We start from the raw sequence: 27686 nt of genomic DNA, 5'->3' as shown, positions 1-27686 counted from the left end.
CAAAGTGCTGGGATTACAGACGTGATCACTGTGCCCAGCCTTATTCACTCTTGTCTCTCTGTCAGACTTTTGACTTTTTGGTCATTGCCAAATGAGCCTTCCTCATTCCTTATCCTACACACAGTCCAGGCATGTCAGGACTCTCTGAGTCTTTAGTCAAATAGAGGTCATGTTCCATCTTTCTAGGAGTATTTAAGCTATTAAATATATTCAAATGAAATAAGATCAAGTTATTCTTTTCTCTGTCCCCTCTACAGAGGATGATTTATTAAACTAAAAAAGCAATTAATATTTGTGTACTTTATGAAGGACTCTTATGGAGACATAAGCATAAAGTTATAATTCACAATAACCTCAAAACAAGAGTACTTGTAATTGCAGCTACAAAATTATAATAGATCCCCCCACCATAGTTTTTTTGTAATCTTTTTGAATGCTGTTAATCAAATGCTGGCCAGAGACAATTACCCATTTGTAACAGGTGTATTATATTTTACAATGAACATTTTTACTGTCTATATCACTGAGTATGACAATATTTGGCAACAACATAATTTCTGTCCTTTAAAATTGAAGTTCTATGTGTGTATCATTTTTCTTACAAAATACAATTTTTCTTTTCTCTAAACATATTAATCATAAAGATAAAAATCCATCCGATTATCCTTGGGCACTTTAGTCTTTTAGAGAACTTGTATGAAATTCATGAGAACATTTCATTGAATTTCACTCTAAGTTATCAGTGTGAAATAATTTTTATTGCTGTAAGAAATATGCTTCCACTGCTGTGCAAACATTAAATGAACAATGAAACTTAACGTCTTGTGGGAGGACAAAGAAACACCCACAGTATCAGGGATTGGAACTGTCTGCATAGCACAAAGTAAAGTGGAATATGGTAATCAGAGAGATTTCTTGGTTACTGGGAATGTTGAAGTTCCTAAATGCCAGCTCCTAAATCCCTTATCCTAGGTGGGTATTTTTTTCTTAAATATTTTCTTTTCTTCTCTTATAAGATGTAGTTGAAGACAAAAATGGCAGCTTTATTCCATATATATATATATATATATATATATATATATGTATACACACACACACACATTTATATACAACATCATTTGCAAAAGTCCTCTATGTAAAATCACATAAAACTTATGAAGCAATTGGTGAAGACCTGTAGGATGCGTATGAAATGAATGACAGAGTTCTTTACTGAATTATAAATTTATATTCAAATATATTAGAAAATTTATTTTTTAAAGAGCTTTCCAGTTTCTATTTTGTTAATGTACTCTTTTATTATTTGTGATTTAGTCCATGGAAATAACCAGTGAATGCATTCTTTAGTTTATCCATTTAGGTTTCTAATTCCATATTAATTATTAAAAAGTAAAATTACTATTTAAACCATTGATGTATGTGAGAAATATTTGATTGAACACATACCCCATGCCATTTACTGTGCTTGGCATTAGAAAGTTAGTGTATTGTCAAAGAGAGGTTAAAACTTATCCAATATGATTTGGAGTGTCCAAACTCTATTTGTGGTCACAATTTTGAGCAAAACATGAGTAAAGACCCGGTGAAGATGCATTTGTAGTGATGCAATTGCAGTTTCCTGATGGCACAAGTATAGCTTTGATTGTGAGATTTTCTGTTGTTTCAGAATCCTTTTTTCCCAAAACTAATTTGTATACTAATTCCATGAATTCTAAGGCAACATTTCTTATGTATTTATTTATTTATTTAGAGACAGAGCCTCACTCTGTTGCCCAGGCTACAGTGCAATGCACAATCTTGGCTCACTGCAACCTCCACCTCCTGGGTTCGGGTGATTGTCTCACCTCAGCCTCCCAAGTGGCTGGTATCACACCATGCCTGGCTGATTTTTGTATTTTTAGTAGAGGTAGGGTTTCACCATGTTGGCCAGGCTGGTTTTGAACTGCTGACCTCAAGTCATCTGTCTGCCTTGGCCTCCCAAAGTGCTGGGATTTCAGGCATGAGCCACCACCTCTGGCCTAAGGCAACATTCCTTGGCCTGTTTTCTGCTGAAACCCATACTAGCTGATGTTTATGTGCTGTCACATTACTTGTACAATAAAGATAAGAGAGAAATTGTACATATTGAATGATGTACAATTTCAGGGTAAGGTAAACGTTTGATTGTACATTTTAAATGTTGGATTACTGCATATTAAAAGGGATTTGAAGAAATTAAAAAATTGAAATTTTAACAGAAAAGTATCAAATATGATGTACAGATTGAAACATAGGTTCTAAGGTATATTGGTACAAAATAGATAGATAGCTCAATACCAGTATTGGTATTTATGTATACCAATATTAGTTTATATAGATAAAGTATGTATGTGTGTGTGTGTGTGTTTCTGTGTGTGTGTGTGTGTGTGTGTGTGTGTGTGTGTTTGTGTATGCGTATACTTTATATTCTACAGCAGTTTTAGGTTCACAGCAGAATTGAGAAGAAAATGTCACATATACTCCTTGTCCCCACCCTGACAGTCTTCCCTGCTATTTACATTCTGCACCAGAGTGGCACATTTGTTACAGTCAGTGAGATGAGCTTACTTTGGCACGTTGCCACTCAAAGTCCATAGTATACATGGAGTTTCACTCTGGGTGTTGAAAGTTCTGTGGATTTTGACAAACATGTAATGACATGTATCCACAATTATAATGTTATACATCCATTTGGTTTCACTGTCCTAAAAATTCCCTGTGCTCTACCTCTTCATTCCTCCTTGCCCTGCCTCCCATCCCATAACTCATGGCAGATCTTTTTCCTGTCTCCATAATTTTGCCTTTTCTAGAGTGTCATATAGTCAAAATCAGACAGCATGTAGCCTTTTCAGATTGGTTCTTTTCCTTAGTAACATGCATTTAAGGTAGTGCTGAGATTTTTCAGAGTATTAAAAAGAGAACAATCAACGTTGTTCTTATTTTACAGTGTTAAAGGAAATGTATATTATGATCAGCTCCAATATATAAATGACAAATCAACTGCAAACTGCAACATAAGATACACTTTATGGTTGATTCCAACACACTTGAAATTTGTAATCCTCCTATAATAATTAGGTAAATCCATGGGTGAGACGCAAAAATAAACCTGTTAATATTAATGTTTTAGAAAAAACTTTTTAATAGTGGCCACTCTTCTCTTTTCTTTTTACCAAGACAAAGTTTTGCTCTTGTTGCCCACGCTGGAGTTCAGTGGCACTCTCTCCGCTCACTGCAACCTTCACTTCCTGGGTTCAAGTGATTCTCTTGGCTCAGCTTCCTGAGTTGGTGGGATTACATGCTTGCACCACCAGGCCAGGCTAATTTTTGTATTTTTAGCAGAGGCAGGGTTTCACCATGTTGGCCAGGCTGATCTTGAACACCTGACCTCAGATGATCTGCCCACCTCAGCCTCCCAAAATGTTGGGATTACAGGCATGAGCCACCATGCTTGGCCAGCCACACTTCTTAAAGCATGTATGTGGCAGAGTGCATCCAAGTGAAAAGATAACAACTTCTAGGAGTATTAGTTTTATTTAATCACTTAAAGGAAACCACTTATATCAAAAAAGTATGGATTTGTAGTAGAACACAGAATTTTCATTAGGTTAAAATGAGACAAAAGAAATATGGAGTGAATGAAGGACTGCTCTTGGCTAAGAGACTACCTAGACTCTCCGGAGGAGTGCCAAGTCATGTTCTCCCTACATCAGAATTATTTCATTAGAAAATTTGAGCAGCAATTCAGAGGAGACTTAATTTAAACTAGATTCATTCTGATGTTTGGATAGTGTTATAAGTCAGGTTCCCGGGGAAGCTGACGTTAAGGGAGACTCCACATCAGAGATTTATTAGAAATTCTCTCAGGAACATCCCTGCAAAGAACAGGAAGAAAGAACTGTGTATCAGGCGGGTCGGGGGTGGGCTTTAGTTGTGATACAGGTGCAATAAGGGGCTCAGTCAATACCATGGGGAGCTCTGGAGCTGCACTGGCTCTTCATAAATGCTCTACATTGTGGCATATGGCCTGGCCATTTTATCTCCAACTCACCAGTCAATGAATGGAAGGGCCTAGAGCAAGTGAGTTCTGGATACAATTCAATGAAAATAATTTTGGCATTTAATGCAAAGGCTATCTCCAAAAGGGGAAAGTTTTACTTTTCCATATCCAATGTAAGAAAAAATATAAAGGAACACAAACACACACACACACACACACACACACACACACACACACACACACACACCATTCTGAATAGAAACTGGGAAACATAAGGAATCTGTGTTTGTTTTCAAATAGACAATGTTACCTTCCTCATTTTTTTTTTAAAGAAAAGGGTAATGCTTAACTAAGTCATACATATTGCTAAAGGATGGCTCTAGATTCTTGTTACATGCAAAGAATTTGTTAAACCTTTTCAACCTTGGTGAGCTCATAAAGATGAAAATTTCATGCATAAAATACTTCAGAAAAAAATTAAGAATTTCCATCCTTCTTTAAGTATAAGATTAATTTAATGAAAAGATTGCAGATAAACTGTTTATTTGACCATGCTTCAGTATCAGAAGAGCTGTATGTAAAAGTATACGGATTTAAATCCGACTTACTTTCAAAGTTTGAATTCAGAATTTGTACATTGGAACATTGCAATATATGCTGCTGTGATCTCAGGCCGTTAGATTAGAACATGATATTGATGTGTCCATGTCATATATTTATCCCTCTCCTACTTAAACATACTGATTTCCATGAACATAGACTCCCTAAGCATGGCCCTCGTATATCTCAGATACATGGCTTTGTTCATAGGATCAGTCTAAATACCTTCTAGATATATCTTCACTATTGGTTCACTGAGGAGGGAGAGGGACTTTCTTTTTCTTTTTCTTTTTCTTTTTTTTTTTTTTTTTTGAGACGGAGTTTTGCTCTTGTTACCCAGGCTGGAGTGCAATGGCGTGATCTCGGCTCACCGCAACCTCCGCCTCCCGGGTTCAGGCAATTCTCCTGCTCCAGCCTCCTGAGTCGCTGGGATTACAGGCACGTGCCACCATGCCCAGCTAATTTTTTGTATTTTTAGTAGAGACGGGGTTTCACCATGTTGACCAGGATGGTCTCGATCTCTTGACCTCGTGATCCACCCGCCACCGTGCCCAGCCTGGGACTTTCAAATCTAATTTTGAAAATGAATTTGCTGTATCATCTTTACATATAATATAAATTATTCTCATACAACCCATACATAAAAATAGTTTAAAATGTCAAGAAAAAATAAACCATTTCTGAACTGGCCTCCACTACTATCTGGCACTGTATTTTCCCTTATAAAATTGATGAGTCCCTCACTAACTAGCACAGAGACAACACACAGTATAAGAACCTTCCAGCTAATCACCAATTAGTGCAGTCCTATATGTTCACATACGTTCCCTCACCTTTAGAGGCATGATAGTCAACACTCAACACTCAGCCTCTGCTTTAAGTTTGACTTAATGTGGACTCAAACTTTTGCTGCAGAAAAGTTTTCTGTGATAAAAGTTTATTACACTAGCATTGAGTATTTGGATATTTAAGATATGTGGGCTTCAGTGTCCTCATTTGTAAAATGAGTTGGTTGGGTTTGAAGCAGGTTATCTTCAAGATTCCTAGTGTAACATCTGAGATTACACTATGATTTTATCTGGCTTTAAATATGGCAGCACATGGCCTTTGACCAGTAAGCAAGATTCAAGGACAGAGTGCAGTGTGACAAAACCATAGCAGATCTCTACTTCTGTGGCCCAACGCTGCCCAGGGTCTCAAGAGCCAGATTCCCTGGGTGGAGGCCACTAACAGGCAGTACATAAGCGATATTCTGATACTGTAACAATTCCTTTAAACTGCAAAATTGTAAGTGTACCTTTCCAAAGTTTCTAATTTACTGAGTGGAAGTATCTTTACTCTCTAGCACAATCTGATTTAGTAGTCCAATTGAAGGCATAGAAATCAAAATTTCTTCTTTAATTTGAAGGTGTCAGTTTTCATGTCAATGATGCCTTTTAAAAAAGTATTGTGCTTGTAAGAAGGGTCATAATTAAAGGCAAAAAATGATAGATGTTAGTACAGATGTGGTGAATAGGGAACAATTTTACACTGCTGGCGGGGATGTAAATTAGTACAACCGCTATGGAAAACAGGATGGAGATGGCTTAAAGAACTAAAAGTTGAACTACCCTTTGATCCATCAATCTCACTACTGGGGTATCTACCCCCCAAAAAGTCATTATATAAAAAAGACACATGCATATGCATGTTTATAGCAGCACAATTCACAGTTGCAAAGATGTGAAACCGACCTAAATGCCCATCAACCAACGAGCTGATAAAGAAAATTGTAGCATATATACATCATGCAACACTACTCAGCCATAGAAAGGAATGAAATAATGTCTTTTGCAGCAACCAGCATGGAGCTAGAGGCCATTATCCTAAGTGAAGTAAGTCAGGAATGGAAAACTAAATATTGTATGTTCTCATGTACAAGTGGGAGCTATGCTATGAGGATGCAAAGGCATAATTATGATATAATGGACTGTGGGGACTCAGAGGGGAAAGATTGGGAGTGGGGTAAGAGATGAAAGACTATCAGTTACAGTGTATCCTGCTCAGGTGATGCGTGCACCAAAGTCTCAGAAAGCACCACTAAAGAAGTTACCAGTGCAACCAATAATCAAATAATTATTTTAATTATTAAAATAGTTTAATAATTCAATAATTTCAGTAATTGGTGGGATTATTAAAAATTATTAATAATTCCCCCAAATTATTGAAATTAAAATAAATGTTAATGTTGTTCCTGAGACTATGATAAGGCACATTCTTGAATCAAGTTTGCATGTTTTGTAGGCTTCATATTATTCCTAATTTGAAATTAATTTACTTCAATTAACCAGATTTATTTTGTACAATAATAAATGCAACCTGCAGTGTCTTAATACCAGATGGAGGTAACTTCCCTAAAGCCGAAACGACTTGACTTGCTCTGTTTTTTAGGTCCTGTCACGGTGCAGCCATCACCCTGTGAAGCCGATCAGTTTTCTTGTATCTACACACTCCACTGTGTCCCTCTCTCGGGGAAATGTGACGGACATGAAGACTGCATAGATGGATCTGATGAAATGGATTGTCCTCTCAGCCCCACCCCTCCACGCTGTAGTAACATGGAGTTCCTGTGCTCTACAGATGAATGTATCCCTTCCCTCCTGCTATGCGATGGGGTGCCTGACTGCCACTTCAATGAAGATGAACTCGTCTGCTGTGAGTTATTTTCACTAATTCTGTGTGCAAGGGAAGGAATGCCACTTTAAAATGAGAGAGAAAGCTCTACAGATGAAATGAAGTTTCCTAGAACCTTACCGTGATTTTATCGTCAATAACGTAGCTTTTTCTGTTATGTTGCAAAACAAGGCATCTGTCCTTTGCTTGGCGTTTCTAGCAACACTCCATTTGTGGTCACACTAATTTCTGTTAAACCTATCTGCTTCCTTTTCTATTGACATCTGAGTCATCCCCTTATGTGTTTTTATCTCATTAACACGTGTTTACAGATGTGGTTTGAAAAAATGTAGTTAGAATTTCTTCCTATCATAAAGGTTCTTGATGGTGGCTTAAGTAAAGGGCATATTGATAGATATTCTCTCTTTGATCAGGTGACAAATATTTATTTTAAAGGGTATACATAGTTAGGGGTTGGATCTGGATAATTACCTGAGTAAATGTCTTGTGATTAAGAGTTAATGGGATAACGCATCCTAAAGACATGGTTTTGAATTTCATCCCTTTTACTATGTGTGCAATCTTGGGGAGGTTGAGTGCTGCCAATTTCAGTTTTGTCATCCATGTAATGAATTCAGTAATACCTAACTTACAAGGCTGTGACGATTTGAGCAAATGCATGTAAAATCCCAAGCTCTGGATTCAGTACCTTTGCTTTTTGTTGTAATTAGCCACTGTCAGGTAGGGAAGGAAGAATGTTAGGTAAGAAGTAATTATACACATCTTAAAGTGAGTACATAATCATGGTGGTGTCCAAACACCCTTAACATTTTATTTAGTTATTTGTTTGCTTCCTTACTTTGTATTTTGTTATACCATATTGTAATTTTGGATGAGGGCTTCAGTGATAGAGGTTCATAAACTATATGTTAATGATCATAATTTTTTGATTAGTAAAAACAGTTTGAAATGTAACTATAAGAGGGGAACATTGAAAAAGGCTGAGTGCAGTAGCTCAGGCCTGTTATTCCAGCACTTTGGGAGGCTGAGGGGGGAGGATCCCTTGAGCCTAGGAGCTAAAGTCAGCCTGGGCAACATAGTGAGACCCCATCTATAGAAAAGTAGCAGTAATAATGACCAGATGTGGTGGTGCATGCCTGTAGTCCTAGCTACTCTGGAGGCTGAGGTGGGAGGATTTCTTGGGCACAGGAGTTTGAGGCTGCAGTGAACTATGATCGTGCCACTATATCACTGTACTCAAGCCTGGGTGACAGAGTGAGACTCTATTTAACAAGAACAAAAAAAAAGAATGAAAGGGAGATAGATAGAATAGAGGAAGGGAGAAATGGAGGAGGGAAGGAGGGAGGGAGGGAGGGAAGAAGAGAAGGAGGGAGGGAGGGAAGAAGGGAAGGAGGGAGGGAGGGAAGGAAGTAGAGGAGAAGGGAAGCAAGGAAGGAGGGAAGGAAGGAGGAAGGGAGAGAGGGAGGGAGGGACAGCTGGAGGGAGGGAAGGAAGGAGGGAGGGAAGGAAGGAAGGAGGGAGGTGGGAAGGAAGGAAGGGAGGGAGGGAAGGAGGAAAGGAGGAAAGGAGGGAAAGGGGGAAGGGCAGAAGGGCTGGTTATTTTAGGGCCCTGTGTAGTACAGACCTCCAGAAATCTGGAACAATTGGAAGAGGAGTAAAGGTGAATGAAAGAAAAGAGAGATGGCCTTGGGATGTTTAAAGTCTTTAGCCTTAAATCAGTGAAACTCTTTTCCTGGTTCCGGGTAATAAATTGTTTTTCCAACTCCCTGTTATTTCCTACCTGTGTATTCTCTCTGAGATAAAGCCAGCCTGTCAGGTCTTATAATCTTTTCTTAGAAGAAAGGTAAGCAAATGGAGGTGAATAGAAAAGAGAAAGTCTGCCAAATTACTTATCCCTGTTCCCATCAGAGCGTTAATGTAATTTGGCTGATAGAAAACATATTACGTTCAATATAGTCATATGATATTTGGCTTCAAATACAATTGCTGTTTAAAGAGACGCTTAGGAAAGTACTGTGTCCTTATAAATTTAGGCATTTCTTGGAAAATCAGCGTTTGACTAGTCCTATGAAGTTCTGTTCCAAAAGGGAAATAAGCCCATGTTAGGAATAGACTGGGAACAAAATGCTAGAGCAAAATTACAGAAGAAAGGAATTCAGTGGTCATAATTCACCCAGCATTTGAAGACATAACAGTCTTTGGGGGCTCCCCTACTGGTTTAGAGTGATGTTTCGTAAACTCACATTCATTCATTTATTCACAAACCTCATTAAGAGCCTAACTAAGGCCATGTAGACATTGACGAGACAGATGGATATGACGCTGTCAGAGCTCAGGCTGAAGATGTGCTATACATTAGTGAAGGAGACTAGTCAGTGAAAGTCAGGAATACTGTATGACCAGTCCTATGACAGAGTCAAGCACCCCGTGTTAGAAGGCACATAAGGAACTCTCTAACTATGGTGCTATGGAATCTTTATGTTTTAACAAGAAGAGTGATTACACAGCCGAATTCGGAAAGACAAATAGTCATTGGACAAATAAAGCAGAGATCTGGATTCAAGTGAGGTGAAGATTGTTCCAGGAGTAGAGAACAAGTCGTTAGACTGAAGCATATATTGTGTTGCTAGAGCAGAGTCTGTGGTTGAAAATATAGAAAGAATCCTGGAGAGAAAAGCAGGACCCAGAGTTTGCAGAATCCTCACCACCATGCCACCATGCCAGGGCCACATAACTGCACTGAAGTTGGATATGACATGGATTAGATTGAAGAAGGGGGACTGGTTAGAAGATGTCACAGTTCAAATGCAAAGCAATTGATTAGATAACGGTATAAGGTAAAAATTATGAATAGACTTAAGGGATGCTCAGGTGATGAAAAGGAAAGGAATCAACAGTGATTTCCAAGACTGCTTTCAGGGATCATGTCTACGGTTTGCTTCTGGAGAAGTTTTTCTGCACATGTCGGGCACCATAAGCATGAGGAGGCACAGCATTGTCTCCTGAGCACGAAGCTGGCTCTTGGTGTTGCTCGGCTCCAACTGCCATTTGCCGTTGATTATGTTCTTCTCTTCCTTCCAGAAAGTAAAAGGGAGAAGATGCAGTCTGAGTGGTTTTTGTTAATTAAAAAAAAAAAAAAAAAAAAGAATGACTACCAAGTTTCTGATTTGGGCATCAGGACAGCTTATGTGCCATTGCTTGACGTAGGGAAAATAAGAGGAGACGGATGTGTTGGGGGAAGATGTGGCTTCGTTTTTAGATGTGTTGTATTTATGATACCTGGGACCCATGCATATGGAAATGTTCAGAATGTGTTTGGAAATGTACATATAAAGCTCAGGAGAGAGCTAAAATGCTAAAATAAGATAATACAGGGATACATGGCCATCAGGATATGATTATTCAAGCTGTGGGTATAGATGAGATAAAAGAGGAAAGAGATAAAGTGGCAGACAGAACCTGAAGGAACAGCTAAAAGACCATTAAGAAAAAGCAGACATTGAAGACACTGAGAAGATGTGATCCTAGACATAGTGGGGTGACAAGAGACTGATGAGCTTAAAGGCAGAAATCGTTTAGTATCAAAATATTTACAGGTTGAAATGTTTCAGAGAGATCAAATAAGAGAGGGCCTAAAGAATATATAAATTGGAAAAAGCCAAATAGGCGATTTTTGGTGATCTTAGAGAGAGAACATTTATGATGTGGGAGGGCAGAATTCTGATGTCAATCTTTTTTAAGAGCAAATGGGAAATGTCAAAAAGGGAAATCGACTGTAGATAACTCTTTCAGGAAGTTGTAGTTGGAGTGGGATGCAGGAAAAAAGTATTGGTTTCTTTGTTTACAGTGGCTTTCCCATGTTTAAATGTTGTAGGAATAAGGATTTGGAGATGTTTACAATTTTAGACAGGGACATCAATAAGAATTGATATTTACAGGCCTTTATTTTTATAAAAATAAATTTTCTGGCATTAGGAATGTTTAGATAAATCTGTGAGTTCAATATTTAAAAACACTTCATATTGAATATTTTCTTTCCATTGGAAGCATCATTTTTTTAATTATAGTTTTTATCTGAACTGAAGCAATACTGTTTTTATCAAACATATCCCCTTTCCCTAAAAAAAAAATGAAAAACTAAGCGTGGTTAATTATATGGAAGAACAGCAGAAAACTAGAAAGAGTCTTTTTACTAATATTCCTCTGATAGCCATCTTCTATTCAGCACGAAGTTCAAGATTTCAGCAGACGTTGTATCAGTCAATATCCTGGCAAGAAACAGGTATTGATATTGCATAAATTGGAAAAATATTAATAAGGGGATTGTTTACTAGGGAATTGGTCTACATAGCAAAGCCATAAGGGATAGTAAGAGTGGGGCTTTTATCACTTATAGACAAAAGAGTGTAAGAAGAGGTTCAGTTCCCTGAGCCTAGAGTGGAAAAGACTACTCGATAGGAGGTCTGACGTTTAATTAAGGGAAGTAGTTAGTCCATGCTGATCTTAAAGAGTCTCTTTGCTCGGTATTACTCTAATGCTGGTGTTACTCGTTGGCCAAATCCAATCATACACCAGAAGTTTAAAAGGCTTATTAATGTATCCTTATAGTCCAGTCTTGCAGATGAGGAGAGAAGGTGGAGAATAGATCAGGAGGAGTACATGGAAACTATGCATCAGTGACAGATACAGCTGTGAAAAACAAATAGGGAAGTGGGTAGTTTACCTCCTTGCCAATAGTAGTGGATGTGTCCTGTGAAGTTGCAGGCCACTTCTGGTGGTTTAGAATGCGTCACGTTCCTAAGACTCGTAGATCAGACTTTATCAGTTTTTGCTATTAGCCTTTCAATATGTTAGCTATGATCTCAACATCCTATAGTGCCTTTGAACAACCATATAAAGATTATTCCTCTGCGTTTACCAGATTCCTTTTTTTTACAACACTGATCCTCAGTTTTTTCAACATTAAAAATCATGGTAATTAATCTGTTTTAGAGAAGTGTTAGAGGAGTAAATGAAATTAATATGGTAAAGTGCATAACACACACACAATAAATTATTATTCTTTCCCCATTAAATTACCTTATAGTTTATTGAAAATTATTTAAACTGCTAAGGTATTTTAATAAGAGTACTAGTTGAATTTAAATCAAGAATAAAATAAATAGCCATCCTGTTGTATGTTAAGTGTGTGTACCCTGAAGGGCTTGTAGTTTTCATTCTCATGGCCCAAGATCAAAGTTTCTCTGCCATCAGAAATATCGATCTGCTGCATATAGATTTTATTTTAGTACAAAATGGGAATATACATCCATAGTCTTACATACTGTACTTCCAACTATGTTTTCCATGCAGCAACTATAATCGATTAAAAGAATTTTGCTTTCAGGAAGTAGCACCAATGTCCCATTCATGAACTGTTTATTTTTAAAGTATCATCAGCCTGAGTGAATGAGCTACATGGCACAAAATGCCTTGTTACTTAGCCTACTTTGGTAAGAAAGAATACCAATTTCTAGGATGATAGATGTAATAACTGTTTTTGTTTGCTTGTTTGTTTTTGAGACAGGGTCTCACTCTTCTTCCCACGTTGGAGAACAGTGGCACAATTGTAAAACACTGCAGTCTTGCCCTTCCAGGGTCAAGCAATCCCCCACCTCAGTCTCCCAAGCAGCACAGGCATGATCTAGCATGCCTGGCTAATTTTTCATAACAAAATTTATAGAGGTAGGGCCTTGCTAGGTGGCTCAGGCTGGTTTCAAGCTTCTGGGCTCAAGTAATCCTGCTGCCTTGGTCTCTCAAAGTTTTGGGATTGCAGGTGTGAGCCGGTGTGCTCAGCCACATAAGTATTTATAGATATTAAAATATAATGTCTGAAAGCCAGTGTACCAAAAAATAGATATTATTCATGGGAACATTTTGAAACCTAAGTTTTCTATGAATTTTGTTTATGAATTTTTTGGCTTAATTTTGGAATTACTCTATGTTGTACATATATTAATCAAGAAAGAAAAATACAAAATAAGTGGCTCAGTTTATTTTCTTATGTTCAGTACAATGTTATTTGCTTTATGAATGCCAATAAATATTAGTTGCATTCATAATTTGTTTTCTACCATTAAAGGAAAATTTATAACTATTAAATATAATTTTTGTTTATAAATTTTATAAAGCCAAAGGTCAGGTTTTTTTTTTTTGTTTTTTTTTTCCCATTTATTTATTTTATTGCATTTTAGGTTTTGGGGTACATGTGAAGAACATGCAAAATTGTTGCATAGGAACACACGTGGCAGTGTGATTCGCTGTCTTCCTCCCCATCACCTACATCTGGCATTTCTCCCCTTGCTATCTCTCCCCAGCTTCCCACCCCCCACAGTCCCTCCCCTATTTCCCCCCCACTGACCCCAGTGTGTAGTGCTCCCCTCCCTGTGTCCATGTGTTCTCATTGTTCAACACCCGCCTATGAGTGAGAACATGCGGTGTTTGATCTTCTGCTCTTCTGTCAGTTTGCTGAGAATGATGGTTTCCAGGTTCATCCATGTCCCTACAAAGGACCCAAACTCATCGTTTTTGATGGCTGCATAATATTCCATGATGTATATGTGCCACATTTTCCCTATCCAGTCTATCGTCGAAGGGCATTTGGGTTGGTTCCAGGTCTTTGCTATTGTAAACAGTGCTGCAATGAACATTCGTGTACACGTGTCCTTATAGTAGAACGATTTGTAATCCTTTGGATATATACCCAGTAATGGGATTGCTGGGTCAAATGGAATTTCTATTTCTAGGTCCTTGAGGAATCGCCACACTGTCTTCCACAATGGTTGAACTAATTTACACTCCCACCAACAGTGCAAAAGTGTTCCTATTTCTCCACATCCTCTCCAGCATCTGTTGTCTCCAGATTTTTTAATGATCGCCATTCTAACCGGCGTGAGATGGTATCTCAGTGTAGTTTTGATTTGCATTTCTCTGATGACCAGTGATGATGAGCATTTTTTCATATGTTTGTTGGCCTCATGTATGTCTTCTTTTGAGAAGTGTCTGTTCATATCCTTTGCCCACTTTTGAATGGGCTTGTTAGTTTTTTTCTTGTAAATCTGCTTTAGTTCTTTGTAAATTTTGGATATCAGCCCTTTGTCAGATGGGTAAACTGCAAAAATTTTTTCCCAATCTGTTGGTTGCCGATTCACTCTAATGATTGTTTCTTTTGCTGTGCAGAAGCTGTGGAGTTTGATTAGGTCCCATTTGTCTATTTTGGCTTTTGTTGTCAATGCGTTTGGCGTTTTGGTCATGAAGTCCTTGCCTACACCTACGTCCTGAATGGTTTTGCCTAGATTTTCTTCTAGGGTTTTTATGGTGTTAGGTCTTATGTTTAAGTCTTTAATCCATCTGGAGTTAATTTTAGTATAAGGTGTCAGGAAGGGGTCCAGTTTCTGCTTTCTGCACATGGCTAGGCAGCTTTCCCAACACCATTTATTGAACAGGGAATCCTTTCCCCATTGCTTGTTTTTGTTTGGTTTGTCAAAGATCAGATGGTTGTAGAAAGGTTGTGTTGCCTCCGAGACCTCTGTTCTGTTCCATTGGTCTATATCTCTGTTTTGGTACCAGTACCATGCTGTTTTGATTACCGTGGCCTTGTAGTATAGTTTGAAGTCTGGTATTGTGATGCCCCCCGCTTTGTTCTTTTTGCTTAGAATTGACTTGGCTATGCGGGCTCTCTTTTGGTTCCATATGAAGTTTAAGGTGGTTTTTTCCAGTTCTGCAAAGAAGGTCATTGGTAGCTTGATGGGGATAGCATTGAATCTGTAAATTACTTTGGGCAGTATGGCCATTTTCACGATATTGATTCTTCCTAACCATGAACATGGGATGTTTCTCCATCTGTTTGTGTCCTCTCTTATTTCGTTGAGCAGTGGCTTGTAGTTCTCCTTGAAGAGGTCCTTTACATTCCTTGTTAGTTGTATTCCTAGGTATTTTATTCTCTTTGTGGCAATTGTGAATGGAAGTTTGTTCTTGATTTGGCTCTCTTTAAGTCTGTTACTGGTGTATAGGAATGCATGTGATTTTTGCACATTGATTTTGTATCCTGAGACTTTGCTGAACTTGCTTATCAGTTTCAGGAGGTTTGGGGCTGAGACGATGGGGTCTTCTAGATATACAATCATGTCGTCTGCAAATAGAGACAATTTGACTTCCTCCTTTCCTATTTGAATGCCCTTTATTTCTTTTTCTTGCCTGATTGCTCTGGCTAGAACTTCTAATACTATATTGAATAGCAGTGGTGAGAGCGGGCATCCTTGTCTGGTGCCACATTTCAAGGGGAATGCTTCCAGTTTTTGCCCATTCAGTATGATATTGGCTGTTGGTTTGTCATAAATAGCTTTTATTATTTTGAGATACGTTCCATTGATACCTAGCTTACTGAGTGTTTTTAGCATAAAGGGCTGTTGAATTTTGTCAAAGGCCTTCTCTGCATCAATTGAGATAATCATGTGGTTTTTGTCTTTGGTTCTGTTTATGTGGTGAATTACGTTTATAGACTTGCGTATGTTGAACCAGCCTTGCATCCCTGGGATGAAGCCTACTTGATCATGGTGGATAAGCTTTTTGATGTGCTGTTGCAATCGGCTTGTCAGTATTTTATTGAAGATTTTTGCATCTATGTTCATCATGGATATTGGCCTGAAGTTTTCTTTTCTTGTTGAGTCTCTGCCGGGTTTTGGAATCAGGATGATGTTGGTCTCATAAAATGATTTGGGAAGAATTCCCTCTTTTTGTATTGTTTGGAATAATTTCAGAAGAAATGGTACCAGCTCCTCTTTGTATGTCTGGTAGATTTCAGCTGTGAACCCATCTGGACCTGGGCTTTTTTTGGGTGGTAAGCTCTTAATTGCTGCCTCAACTTCAGACCTTGTTATGGGTCTGTTCAGGGTTTCGGCTTCTTCCTGGTTTAGGCTTGGCAGGAGGCAAGTGTCCAGGAATTTATCCATTTCTTCCAGGTTTATTAGTTTGTGTGCATAGAGTTGTTTGTAATAATCTCTGATGATGGTTTGAATTTCTGTGGAATCTGTGGTGATATCCCCTTTATCGTTTTTTATTGCATCAATTTGGTTATTCTCTCTTTTCTTTTTTATTAATCTGGCTAGTGGTCTGTCTATTTTGTTGATCTTTTCAAAAAACCAGCTCCTGGATTTATTGATTTTTTGAAGGGTTTTTTGTGTCTCTATCTCCTTCAGTTCTGCTCTGATCTTAGCTATTTCTTGTCTTCTGCTAGACTTTGAGTTTTTTTGATCTTGCTCCTCTAGCTCTTTCAGTTTTGATGATAGGGTGTCAATTTTTGATCTCTCCATGCTTCTCATGTGGGCACTTATTGCTATATATTTTCCTCTAGAGACTGCTTTAAATGTGTCCCAGAGATTCTGGTATGTTGTGTCTTCATTCTCGTTGGTTTCGAAGAACATCTTTATTTCTGCCTTCATTTCATTGTTTATCCAGTCAACATTCAAGAGCAAGTTGTTCAGTTTCCATGAAGCTGTGCGGTTCTGAGTTAGTTTTTGAATTCTGAGTTCTAACTTGATTGCACTGTGGTCTGAGAGACTGTTTGTTACGATTTCCGTTCTTTTGCATTTGCTGAGGAGTGATTTACTCCCAATTATGTGGTCAATTTTAGAGTAGGTGTGATGTGGTGCTGAGAAGAATGTATATTCTGTGGCTTTGGGGTGGAGAGTTCTGTAAATGTCTATTAGGTTTGCTTGGTCCAGGTCTGAGTTCAAGTCCTGGATATCCTTGTTAATTTTCTGTCTGGTTGATCTGTCTAATGTTGACAATGGGGTGTTAAAGTCTCCCACTATTATTGTGTGGGAGTCTAAGTCTCTTTGTAAGTCATTAAGAACTTGCCTTATGTATCTGGGTGCTCCTGTATTGGGTGCATATATGTTTAGGATCGTTAGCTCTTCTTGTTGCATTGATCCTTTTACCATTATGTAATGTCCCTCTTTGTCTCTTATGATCTTTGTTGCTTTAAAGTCTAATTTATCAGAGATGAGAATTGCAACTCCTGCTTTTTTTTGCTCTCCATTTGCTTGGTAAATCTTCCTCCATCCCTTTATTTTGAGCCTTTGTGTATCCTTGCATGTGAGATGGGTTTCCTGGACACAGCACACCGATGGGTTTTGTCTTTTTATCCAATTTGCCAGTCTGTGTCTTTTGATTGGGGCATTTAGTCCATTTACATTTAGGGTTAATATTGTTATGTGTGAATTTGATACTGCCATTTTGGTGCTAGCTGGCTGTTTTGCTCTTTAGTTGAGCTGGTACTTGTTGTTCCTTTATAAGTGTAGAGCCTCTTTCAGGAGCTCTTGTAGAGCTGGCCTGTTGGTGACGAAATCTCTTAGTACTTGCATGTTCCCAAAGGATTTTATTTTTCCTTCACTTATGAAGCTTAGTTTGGCTGGATAGGAGATTCTGGGTTGAAAGTTCTTTTCTTTAAGGATGTTGAATATTGGCCCCCATTCTCTTCTGGCTTGTAGGGTTTCTGCTGAGAGATCTGCTGTGAGTCTGATGGGCTTCCCTTTATGGGTAACCCGACCTTTCTCTCTGGCTGCCCTTAGTATTTTCTCCTTCATTTCGACCCTGGTGAATCTGACGATTATGTGCCTTGGGGTTGCTCTTCTTGACGAATATCTTTGTGGTGTTCTCTGTATTTCCTGGACTTGAATGTTTGCCTGCCTTGCTAGGTTGGGGAAGTTTTCCTGGATAATATCCTGCAGAGTATTTTCCAGCTTGGATTCATTCTCTTCGTCGCATTCGGGTACGCCTATCAAACGTAGATTAGGTCTTTTCACATAGTCCCACATTTCTTGGAGACTTTGTTCGTTCCTTTTTACCCTTTTTTCTCCAGTCTTGCCTTCCTGTTTTATTTCATTGAGTTGATCTTCGACCTCTGATATCCTTTCTTCTGCTTGGTCCATTCGGCTGTTGATACTTGTGCATGCTTCACGAAGTTCTCGTGTTGCAGTTTTCAGCTCCATCAATTCACTTATATTCCTTTCTATTTTGTCCATTCTTGTTAGCATTTCATCAAATCTTTTTTCAAGGTTCTTAGTTTCTTGGCATTTCGTTAGAACATGTTGTTTAAGTTCACAGAAGTTTCTTATTACCCACCTTCTGAATTCTGATTCTGTCATTTCATCACACTCGTTCTCCATCCAACCTTGTTCCCTTGCTGGCGAGGAGTTGTGATCCCTTTTAGGAGGAGAGGTGTTCTGGTTTCGGGTGTTTTCATCCTTTTTGCGCCGGTTTCTTCCCATCCTTAAGGATTTATCCACCTGTCGACTTTGTAGTTGCTGGCTTTCAGATTGGGTCTCAAATCTTTCAGATTGACGTTCTGTTTGTTGATGATGAGGTTATTTCTGTTTCTTGGTTTTCCTTCTGACAGTCTGGCCCCTCTGCTGTAGGTCTGCTGAGGTTCACTCCAGGCCCTGCTTGCCTGGGGTTCACCTGCAGCAGCTGTTGAACAGCAAGGGTTGTTACCAGTTTTCTTCTTCTGCTATCTTTGTCCCAGAAGGATACCCGCCTAGTGTCAATCTGATCTCTCCTCTATGAGGTGTCTTTTTGGATATATAGGGGTCAGGGAGCTGCTTGAGGAGACGGTCTTTTCTTTATAGGAGCTCAAATGGTGAGTTGCGAGCTTTGTTGTTGTTCATTCAGAGCTGCTGGGCAGGTAGTTTTAGGTCTGCTGCAGGAGAACTCATAAACTGCTTTTTGTTCCCTGGTGCTCTGTCCCAGGGATTTAGGGCTTTATTTATGAGTTTCCGTTATGCTGCCGCCTTCTTTTTTTTTTTTCCTTCAGACCTGCGCATCCCAGCAAAGAGGCAGCCTAGTCACTGTCGGCCTATAGCAGCTTTGCTGAGCTGCTGTGGGCTCCGCCCCGCTGCCGAGTGAGCTTCCCTGCAGTCCTGTTTATATGGGTGTAGTTAGAACTGCTTTGGCGATGGTGGCCCGCCTCTGTTGGGGCGGAGTCTCTGCTGTGGCGTGTTGCCTTGGCAACGGCGGGCTGCCTCAGCAATGGCGGGTTGCCTTGGCAATGGCGGGCTCCCTGGTAATGGCGGACGCCCCTCCCCCACAGAGCTGGACCGTCCCGGGTTCAGCTGAGCTGGCTGTGAAACTCTCAATCCAGAGTTTCTGGTTGCTGTTCTTTTGTGGGGGTGGGACCAGCCGAGCCTGATCGCCTGGCTCCCTGCCTCAGAGCCTTTTTTAAGTTGGTGTTCCAGTCGCCTGTTGAAGAGGCGCCGGGGTCTGTTTGTTTTCCCCTGCGGCCACTCACTGCGCTGGCTTAAACAGCGGCACTGAGGTTTGTGGCGCTTTTTTTTTTTTTTTCTTTTTTGGCCCTGGAATCTACTGTCTTGGTTCTCTGCTCAGTCCCCTTTTTGAACCAGTGTATGGGCGACTTCCCGTGGCTCCAATCGCCAGCCTAAAGGGCACCCGGACCGGTGTATTTTGTACAGAGAACCGCGGCTCCGGGGCGCCGACAAAGCAGCCGCGCGGGGCAGAGCAGCGGCGCTGGCCGGCACAGCAGCGCTGGCCACAACAGCCGTGCTGGTGAGCGTGGAGCTCCTCTGCCCGGGAATTTCCTAGTCTGTGGGCAATAAAAACGCGGCGTCCACTCACCCTCTGCGCTTTCACTGGGAGCTGCAATCCTGAGCTGTTCCTAAACGGCCATCTTGGATCTCCCCACCCAAAGGTCAGTTTTTAACTAAACTGTTAAGAAAAAAGTAAAACTTTTTATATTGAAACCATTAACTCATTTTTAATATGTTTCCACTGTATTTGTGCCAAAGCTGTGAACTTGTACCACTTATGAGTTAGAGCTCTTTATTAACTTGAAAATAAGATACCCATCACATTGGAAATTCGATGAAGAAATATGGATAAATTCCTATCTCCAATAGAGGAAGGGTTCAAAATATATGTTTGCAAGAAGATGAGAAGTATCTATGGTATTTGTATATAAATGTTAATATGTTATATTGTTTAAAATCTTAAAGCTGTGATCTTATATGATCTCTTAGCTTTTTGCAATGAAAATGATGATAAAATATGTATGCACACAAAAATGTGTGTATATATGTACACACATATAGATACATAGATACATAAACATATTTTTGTGTGCATACAAAATAAATAAAACAGATATACCTTGTTTTGTTCTGTATTGCTTTATTGCACATCACAGATGTTGCATTTTTTACACACTGAAGGTCTACATTCTTGCGTCCTGCAAGTCTATCAGTGCCAATTTTCTTTTTTCTTTCTTTCTTTTCTTTTCTTTTTTTTTGAGACAGAATCTCACTCTATGGCCCATGGTGGAGTTCAGTGGTATGATCTCAGCTCACAGCAACCTCCGCCTCCTGGGTTCAAGCAATTCTCTTGCCTCAGCCTCCTGAGTAGCTGGGACTATAGGCACATGCCACCATGACTAATTTTTTGTATTTTTAGTAGAGATGGGGTTTCACCATGTTAGCCAGAATGGTCTTGATCTTCTGACCTCATGATTCGCCTGTTTCTGCCTCCCAAACTTCGGGGATTACAGGTGTGAGCCAATGTGCCTGGCCCCAGTGTCAGTTTTCTTTTTTTTTTTGAGACGGAGTTTCGCTCTTGTTACCCAGGCTGGAGTGCAATGGCGTGATCTCGGCTCACCGCAACCTCCGCCTCCTGGGTTCAGGCAATTCTCCTGCCTCAGACTCCTGAGTAGCTGGGACTACAGGTACGTGTCACCAAGCCCAGCTAATTTTTTGTATTTTTAGTAGAGACAGGATTTCACCACGTTGACCAGGATGGTCTCGATCTCTTGACCTCGTGATCCACCCGCCTCGGCCTCCCAAAGTGCTGGGATTACAGGCGTGAGCCACCGCGCCCGGCCAGTTTTCTAGTGGTATATGCTCACTTCATGTCTGTATCCCATTTTAGTGATTCTAACAATATTTCAAACTTTTTCATGACTATTATGTTTGTTATGGTGATGTGTGACCAGTGATCTCTGATGTTACTATTGTAACTGTTCTGGGGTGCCATGCACCATGCCCATGTAAAATGGTAAATTTAACTGATAAATGTTGTGTGTGTTCTGACTGCTCCACCAGTCAGCCATTCCCCCATTTCCCTCTTCCTCTCCTTGGGTCTCCCCAGTCTCTGAGGCCAAGCAATATTGCAGTTAGGCCAACTACAGTAACCTCGAAGTATTCAAGTGAAAGGAGGAAATGTGCATCTCTCACTTTAAGTGAAAAGCTAGAAATGATTATTAGTGAGTAAGGCATGTTGAACGTCAAGATAGGCTGAAATCTGGGCCTCTTGCTCCAAACAGCCAAATAGAGAATGTGAAGGAAAAATCGAAGGCAATTAAAACACTACTCCAGTAAATACACGAATGATAGGAAAGCAGAACAGCCTTATTGTGGATATGGAGAAAGTTTTGACATATTTCTGCTGAACCCTGAAACTTAGAGGAACAGGCTTAGAAGACAAGAATAGATGAATACCATTATTATTTAGTGCTTTTGAAATCTATCCAGACTTTCTGACAAAATGGTGCAGTGAGTTCATGCTTTGACACAGTCCCTTTGCTCCAGCCTAATCTAGAGCAAGGTCTTAGCTATCTTTAATTCTGCAAAGTCTGAGAGAGGTGAGAAAGCTTTGGAAGAAAAGTCGGAAGGCAGCAGAGGTTGGTTTATGAGGTTGAAGGAAAGAAGCCATCACTGTAACAGAAAAGCACAAGATGAATCAGCAAGTGCTGAGATGGAGAAGCTGTACCAAGTTATCCAGATCTAGCTAATATCATTGATGAAGGTGGCTACACTAAACAACAGATTTTCAGGGTCAATGAAGCAGCCTTCTTTTAAAAGAAGATGCCGCATAAGACTTCCACGTCTAGAGAGGAGAGGTCTATGGCTAGCTTAACTAAACCCTAAGTATGTTTTAGTTAATACTTTTTTAGACATTAGGCTGTTGCACATTTAATTTACTAAGTTATAGTGTAGAAATAACATTTATATGCACTGGGAAACAAAAAATATTGTATCACTTGCATTAATGCAACATTAGCCTTATCATGGTTATGTGGAACTGAGCCTGCCATATTGCTGAGATATGCCTGTGCATATGTCTTCATTTTTAAAAAAATATTTTATTGCATTTTAGGTTTTGGGGTAATGTGAAGAACATGCAGAATTGTTGCATAGGTACATACATGGCAATGTGGATTGCTGCCTTCTTCCCCATCACCTGTATGTGGCATGCAGCTTCACTTTTTACAAGCATTATGTTATCTTATTAGATCTTATAAGATAATGCTTGTAAAAAATGAAACTGTATGCCAGATTTTGCTTTTAGAGGTTATAACAGTTGGAATATTATTATTTCCTAGTTTACTTGCTTTGCAATGTAATTTATCTTGTCTGTGTATATTGTAAAATGATTTAAACATTTGGAAAAGCTGAAGATCAGCCTTCTCCTGAAACCCTAGACAATTTCTACCTGTTTTTTGTTGGTTTGCTTGTTTGTTTGTTTTCCTTAAAGGCAGGATCTTGCTGTGTTCCCAGGCTGGAGTGCAGTGGTGCAATGTCAGCTCACTGCAACCTCCACCTCCCTGGTTCAAGCTATTCTCCTGCCTTAGCCTCCTAAGTAGCTGGGACTATAGGCACAAACCAGCACTTCTGGCTATTTATTTTTATCTTTATTTTTAGTAGAGATGGGGTTTCACCATGTTGGCCAGGCTGGTCTCAAACTCCTGACCTCATGTGATCCACCTGCTTCGGCCTCCCAAGGTGCTGGGATTTCACGCATGAGCCACTGTGCCCAGCTTTCTTTTGTTCTGGTTTATCTGTACTACTTCCTTATCCAACCTCCTTAGTCAAAAGCGACCTGCTGTACTCACTGAACTAAGAGAAAACTTATTGATTTTCCATCTGTAGGCTTTATTCTCACTTTACTAAATGGCTTTTCCCTAGAAATATTAAAATTTAAAATATATTTCAACATCCTGCTCTTTCAGCCTTTATACATCTCTGCATGTTAAAGGAATTTTTGTTTTTTATAAATACTTATCAACAACAATGCTTTGCCTACTAAGTTTGACCTGATGAAATTTCTTTTATTATTATTTTGAACTGTTTATCACAACTGTGTTGTTGTTCTCTTGTCATCACCATGCATGATTCATTTTTAAATTTCTCCCCTGAACTCTCCATTCTAAGTTCTAAGACACTGTTTTACATGTGGAAGCTGAATATTTTTTTGGTGTGAATTGATATTCTAGCACCTTAAAAAGAATTGCCCAATAAAGAGTATTGCCTAAGTTTTTCAGAGTCAACACTTTCAGTCAATGGAGATACACATTCTTAAAAACACTATTTTTTATGTCCAACTTAAAGTATATTGTAATGGGCCATTTTCAAAATCAATTGTGTCAGTTACCTATGATACCTAAAATAAATTATTCATTCCAACCCATAATTATACTTGAAGAAAAAAAATAATTCATGAAAGAACCAGCAATATCTGTATAAGAACCATACATGGGGACATTTGTTCCTGGGTCATTTAAATAATTTACTTTGAAAAGGTTGTAACTTTATTCATATGCAAGGACTTTTTCACACAAATTATTTTTAAAATTTTAGTGGCAGGTTTGGACTAAAATGCTCCAATAGGAAGTTGTATATGATACCGTTAAGTAAATCAGAGGAAAACAAAGCTGTTCTTGTTGAACCTGAGTTAAGTGGCACACGGTTCTGACTAGGTACTGCTGCCTTTGACAAATTTCTGCTGAACCCCGGGACTCAGAGGAGCAGGGTTAGAAAACCAGAATAGATCTATACCATTATTATTTAGTGCTTTTAAAATCTGTCCACACTTTCTGACAAAATGGTGCAGTGGGTTCATGCTTTGACACATTCCCTCTGCTCCAGACACTTCACAATGCTGGATAGTAGAGCTATCCCGTTAAACACTCTGAGAAACAAGATGAACATCATCACTGGCACACACCAAAACCAGAGTAGAACCAGAAAAGGGATCAGGCCTGCAGCCGAGGCTTTTTGTCTTCCAGTAATTATACTGGTCCTAAATAATTCAGGACCTGAATTATTCCAGGTCCTGAAGCAAGCAGGAAAACAGAGAGGAACCATATTTCACACTTGATAACAGCTGACATGAGAAGTTCCCATTCAGCTCTAACTTATCAAACCGATTCCAACCATAGCCTCTTCTTTCTAGGAAGTTGTAATCCTAAAGAAAGGCAGAAAATAATACAGTTTCAGAACTGAAGACTGAGCTTCCTACTAGACAAAGCAGACATAATTAAATTAATCAAGTTGCATACAAGAGAGGTAAAGTGCTTTGCAAGTCTAGATAGCCATTGAACAGTCATCAGTGCCCTTGATGGGCATCAGTAAGGACACTTTTCTGAAACAACCAAAGTCTTAAGAGCAATAGCATCTCCATGCTATTAAAATGTTTGCCTCTTGAAGTCAGATCGAAGTCTACTTGCATTTCATGTAACGAATTTGATGACTTGCGTAATACTCCATAATGTATGTATTGGTCAGCACAGGCTGCCATAAGAAAATAGTATACACTGGGTAGCTAAAACAACAGGAATCTATTTTCTCACACTTCTGGGAGCTAAAAATCCCAGATCAACATGTAGGCAGACTTTGTGTCTCCTGAGGCCTCTCTCCTTGACTTGCAGATAGCCACCTTCTTGCTGTGTCCTCACATAGCCTTTCCTCTCTGCAAGTGCATCGCTTATGTCTCTTTTTTCTTATAACCTTTGTTACCTCCTTAAACCTCCTTTCTGTAAATACAGTCCTATTGCTGGTTAAGGTTTCAAGATGTAAACGTTGAGGTGAGGACACAATTCAGCCAGTAAGCGAATTGAATCTACAGGCAAATGTTTTTTGTTTTTTTTTTGTTTGTTTTTTCCTCAGAAATTTTTAAGTTAATGCATTTGAAATTTTTTTTCAAAAAGAACTGTCTTCTAAAATATCAGACTAGAAAAAATCAAGAGTAATATGATAAACTGTCTTATAATTTTGTTGTGAGAATTCATTGGGACATACGCGCGCACACACACACACACACACACACACACACACACACACACGCTTGCATCCATGATTGTTATTCTTTTTTTGTAGCCAACAAGAGCTGTTCTAATGGAGCTCTGGTCTGTGCCTCCTCTAACAGCTGTATCCCAGCCCACCAGCGCTGTGATGGTTTTGCCAACTGCATGGATTTTCAGCTCGATGAGTCCAGCTGCTCAGGTACCCCATTTCCATTCAAATATTCTTGTGATACAAACAAGCAATTTAACCTTCACACAATGAAAATATTAAAACTTCAGATTCTAAATAATGGCGAGCCTGGAATAATTGGGTTTCTAATATTGGTTTTGGGGCAGAAAGAATGTTGACATTAATTGCTACATGTCTAAAAAATTATAAACATATAATGGGCTCATGCTAGGTCTATGTAATGTTTGATAAGAAAAGAAAAATCAAATGTATAATTTTAACACAATTTAACTTAAGATTATTAGTATTTAATAATCTTTCCTATGAAAATTGCTTGGTTTCTATAATAAGGAAACCCTATACAATCTAGTGCTATTAATTTTTTTAATTGTTGCCTTCTTTTTCCCACTTTATAAGAGTTTCCTATTTGCATGATTTAGTTACGTATTTAAAAGTAAATTTATTAAATCTTAGTTTGACGTCTAAACATTTTTCTTTCTTCTGACCTTGGAACATTTACACAATGTAAGAACTGACTGTATATGGCTGTGATTATACTTTTATCAAAACTGCTTCAAAATTTCCTAATTTATTGTAGCCCTTTGTTAACATCTCTCCTGAGTAAATGAACTTTTTTTTCATATAGGTGATATATGAAATTATAGACCATTAAAGTTAATATAATTTTGTCATAACTAAAGGATAATATAAATTAATGATAGTGATATATTTAGTGAGATTTCCTGAATAAGTTGGAAATATCTTATATCAAAACTAGTTAAGAAAGTACCCTTTGTATCCTTCAAGAAAGGAGAACATTATGAGATATGTGCTTAGAAGCATGATAATTGTAATCAAATCACAGTGTGAAAAAGTCTTATTCTTTATACTGCTGGAAGTGAGTACTCACACAGCGCTGCATTTTATGAGTACAAAAGCAAATAAAAAAGTGACCACATCTGGCCCCATAAAATATGCAAAGATGAATACTCTTTGTCATTATTTCTGCACTTGGAATGGATAGTACGTACTTCAGATGAAATACCAAGAGATACCAAAAGAGAAATGGTATTATTTTCTTTACAGAGAGTAAGAAAGCCATTACTGAATATCTCCATTCTTTGAAACTATTAAGACACAGTATTTATGCTAGACCCAAACTTATTTACATAAAAGCAAGATTATCTTCAGCATGGTGCTAAATAGCACAAACACAATATGTTATGATTTGTTATCTTCTTTGATACAGTCTACTTTAAAGAACAGGATCCGAAAAACAGAAGACTTGTCATTCATACCCAGTGATAGACAATCTGTAGGTAGTAGTATAGAACACGTTTTTGTTGTCTGTCTCTTTTCATCAGTCACCAGTCATGTTTATAGTTCACTTACAAAGTATAGGTCATGTTGACACGTCTATTGGGTTACAGTAAAATAAAGAACTAGTGAAACTCACAGTTTTCGGAAATAAAATCCCTGTTGTATTATGTTTTGTCTGTTTATATGTTGTATGCTTTTCGGCTTGTCAGTCAAATATAATAAAGTCAAGCTTCTGTTTTTAAGATATCTTCAAGATGGACCCACACTAAGGATTTGTCAGTGTACATTACACATTACTCTTTCTTTCCAACCGTATATTCTTTTAGGATCAGCATTTAATAGGCTTTCGTGAACCCAATCTTTACAACATCCAGTAATTTCCATAGTGATCTCATCATGCTGAGAATCTGGCCTCACCTACCTTGAGATTTAAGTCATATACAAGAACATTATGCTCGGGCACTGTATACATGTTGCAGGCTACATATATTTCAATGAATCCTGTTCATGCCTAACTCATATTATAAAAGTGTATTATTTTCAAGTTTTGGTTGCTTATGCAACTAGAAATTATTGGCCAGAATTTGTCTGGCTCAATCTAAACTGAAAGTGTTTTTCTAGTCATTTGCAGTAGTAGAGGTTAATAAAGCTTATACTAAGGTGAAACTATAACTATTATAATCATTCATTTGAAGGAGAATTAGGAAGGGAAACTAACAATGTAAAATTGTAGGATGAGACTTTATAAATATAATACTATATGTAATAAATACTGATGATGG

At 38.6% G+C, this 27686-nt stretch overlaps 1 protein-coding gene and 1 non-coding gene across 2 annotated transcripts in view; both read left to right on the top strand.

Annotated features, from left to right (window-relative positions):
• MALRD1 (MAM and LDL receptor class A domain containing 1) overlaps positions 1-27686 on the top strand; it is a 576163-nt gene that overhangs the window by 444064 nt on the left and 104413 nt on the right. Inside the window, exons 35-36 of the mRNA XM_032244079.1 lie at positions 7049-7312; positions 25489-25614. Coding sequence (XP_032099970.1) covers positions 7049-7312; positions 25489-25614 — 390 coding nt within the window. The remainder of the gene's footprint in view (positions 1-7048; positions 7313-25488; positions 25615-27686) is intronic.
• On the top strand, positions 10197-10405 carry LOC116527260. Its single transcript, XR_004258457.1, has one exon. It is a non-coding gene; the product is annotated as a small nucleolar RNA U3 (small nucleolar RNA).

The sequence above is a fragment of the Sapajus apella genome, unplaced genomic scaffold, assembly GCF_009761245.1.
Source record: "Sapajus apella isolate SASKATOON/1434 unplaced genomic scaffold, GSC_monkey_1.0 scaffold53, whole genome shotgun sequence".
In the NCBI taxonomy this organism is placed as follows: Eukaryota; Metazoa; Chordata; class Mammalia; order Primates; family Cebidae; genus Sapajus; species Sapajus apella.
The sequence above is the reverse complement of the archived record's forward strand: the minus strand, read 5'-3'. Positions and strand labels throughout refer to the sequence as shown.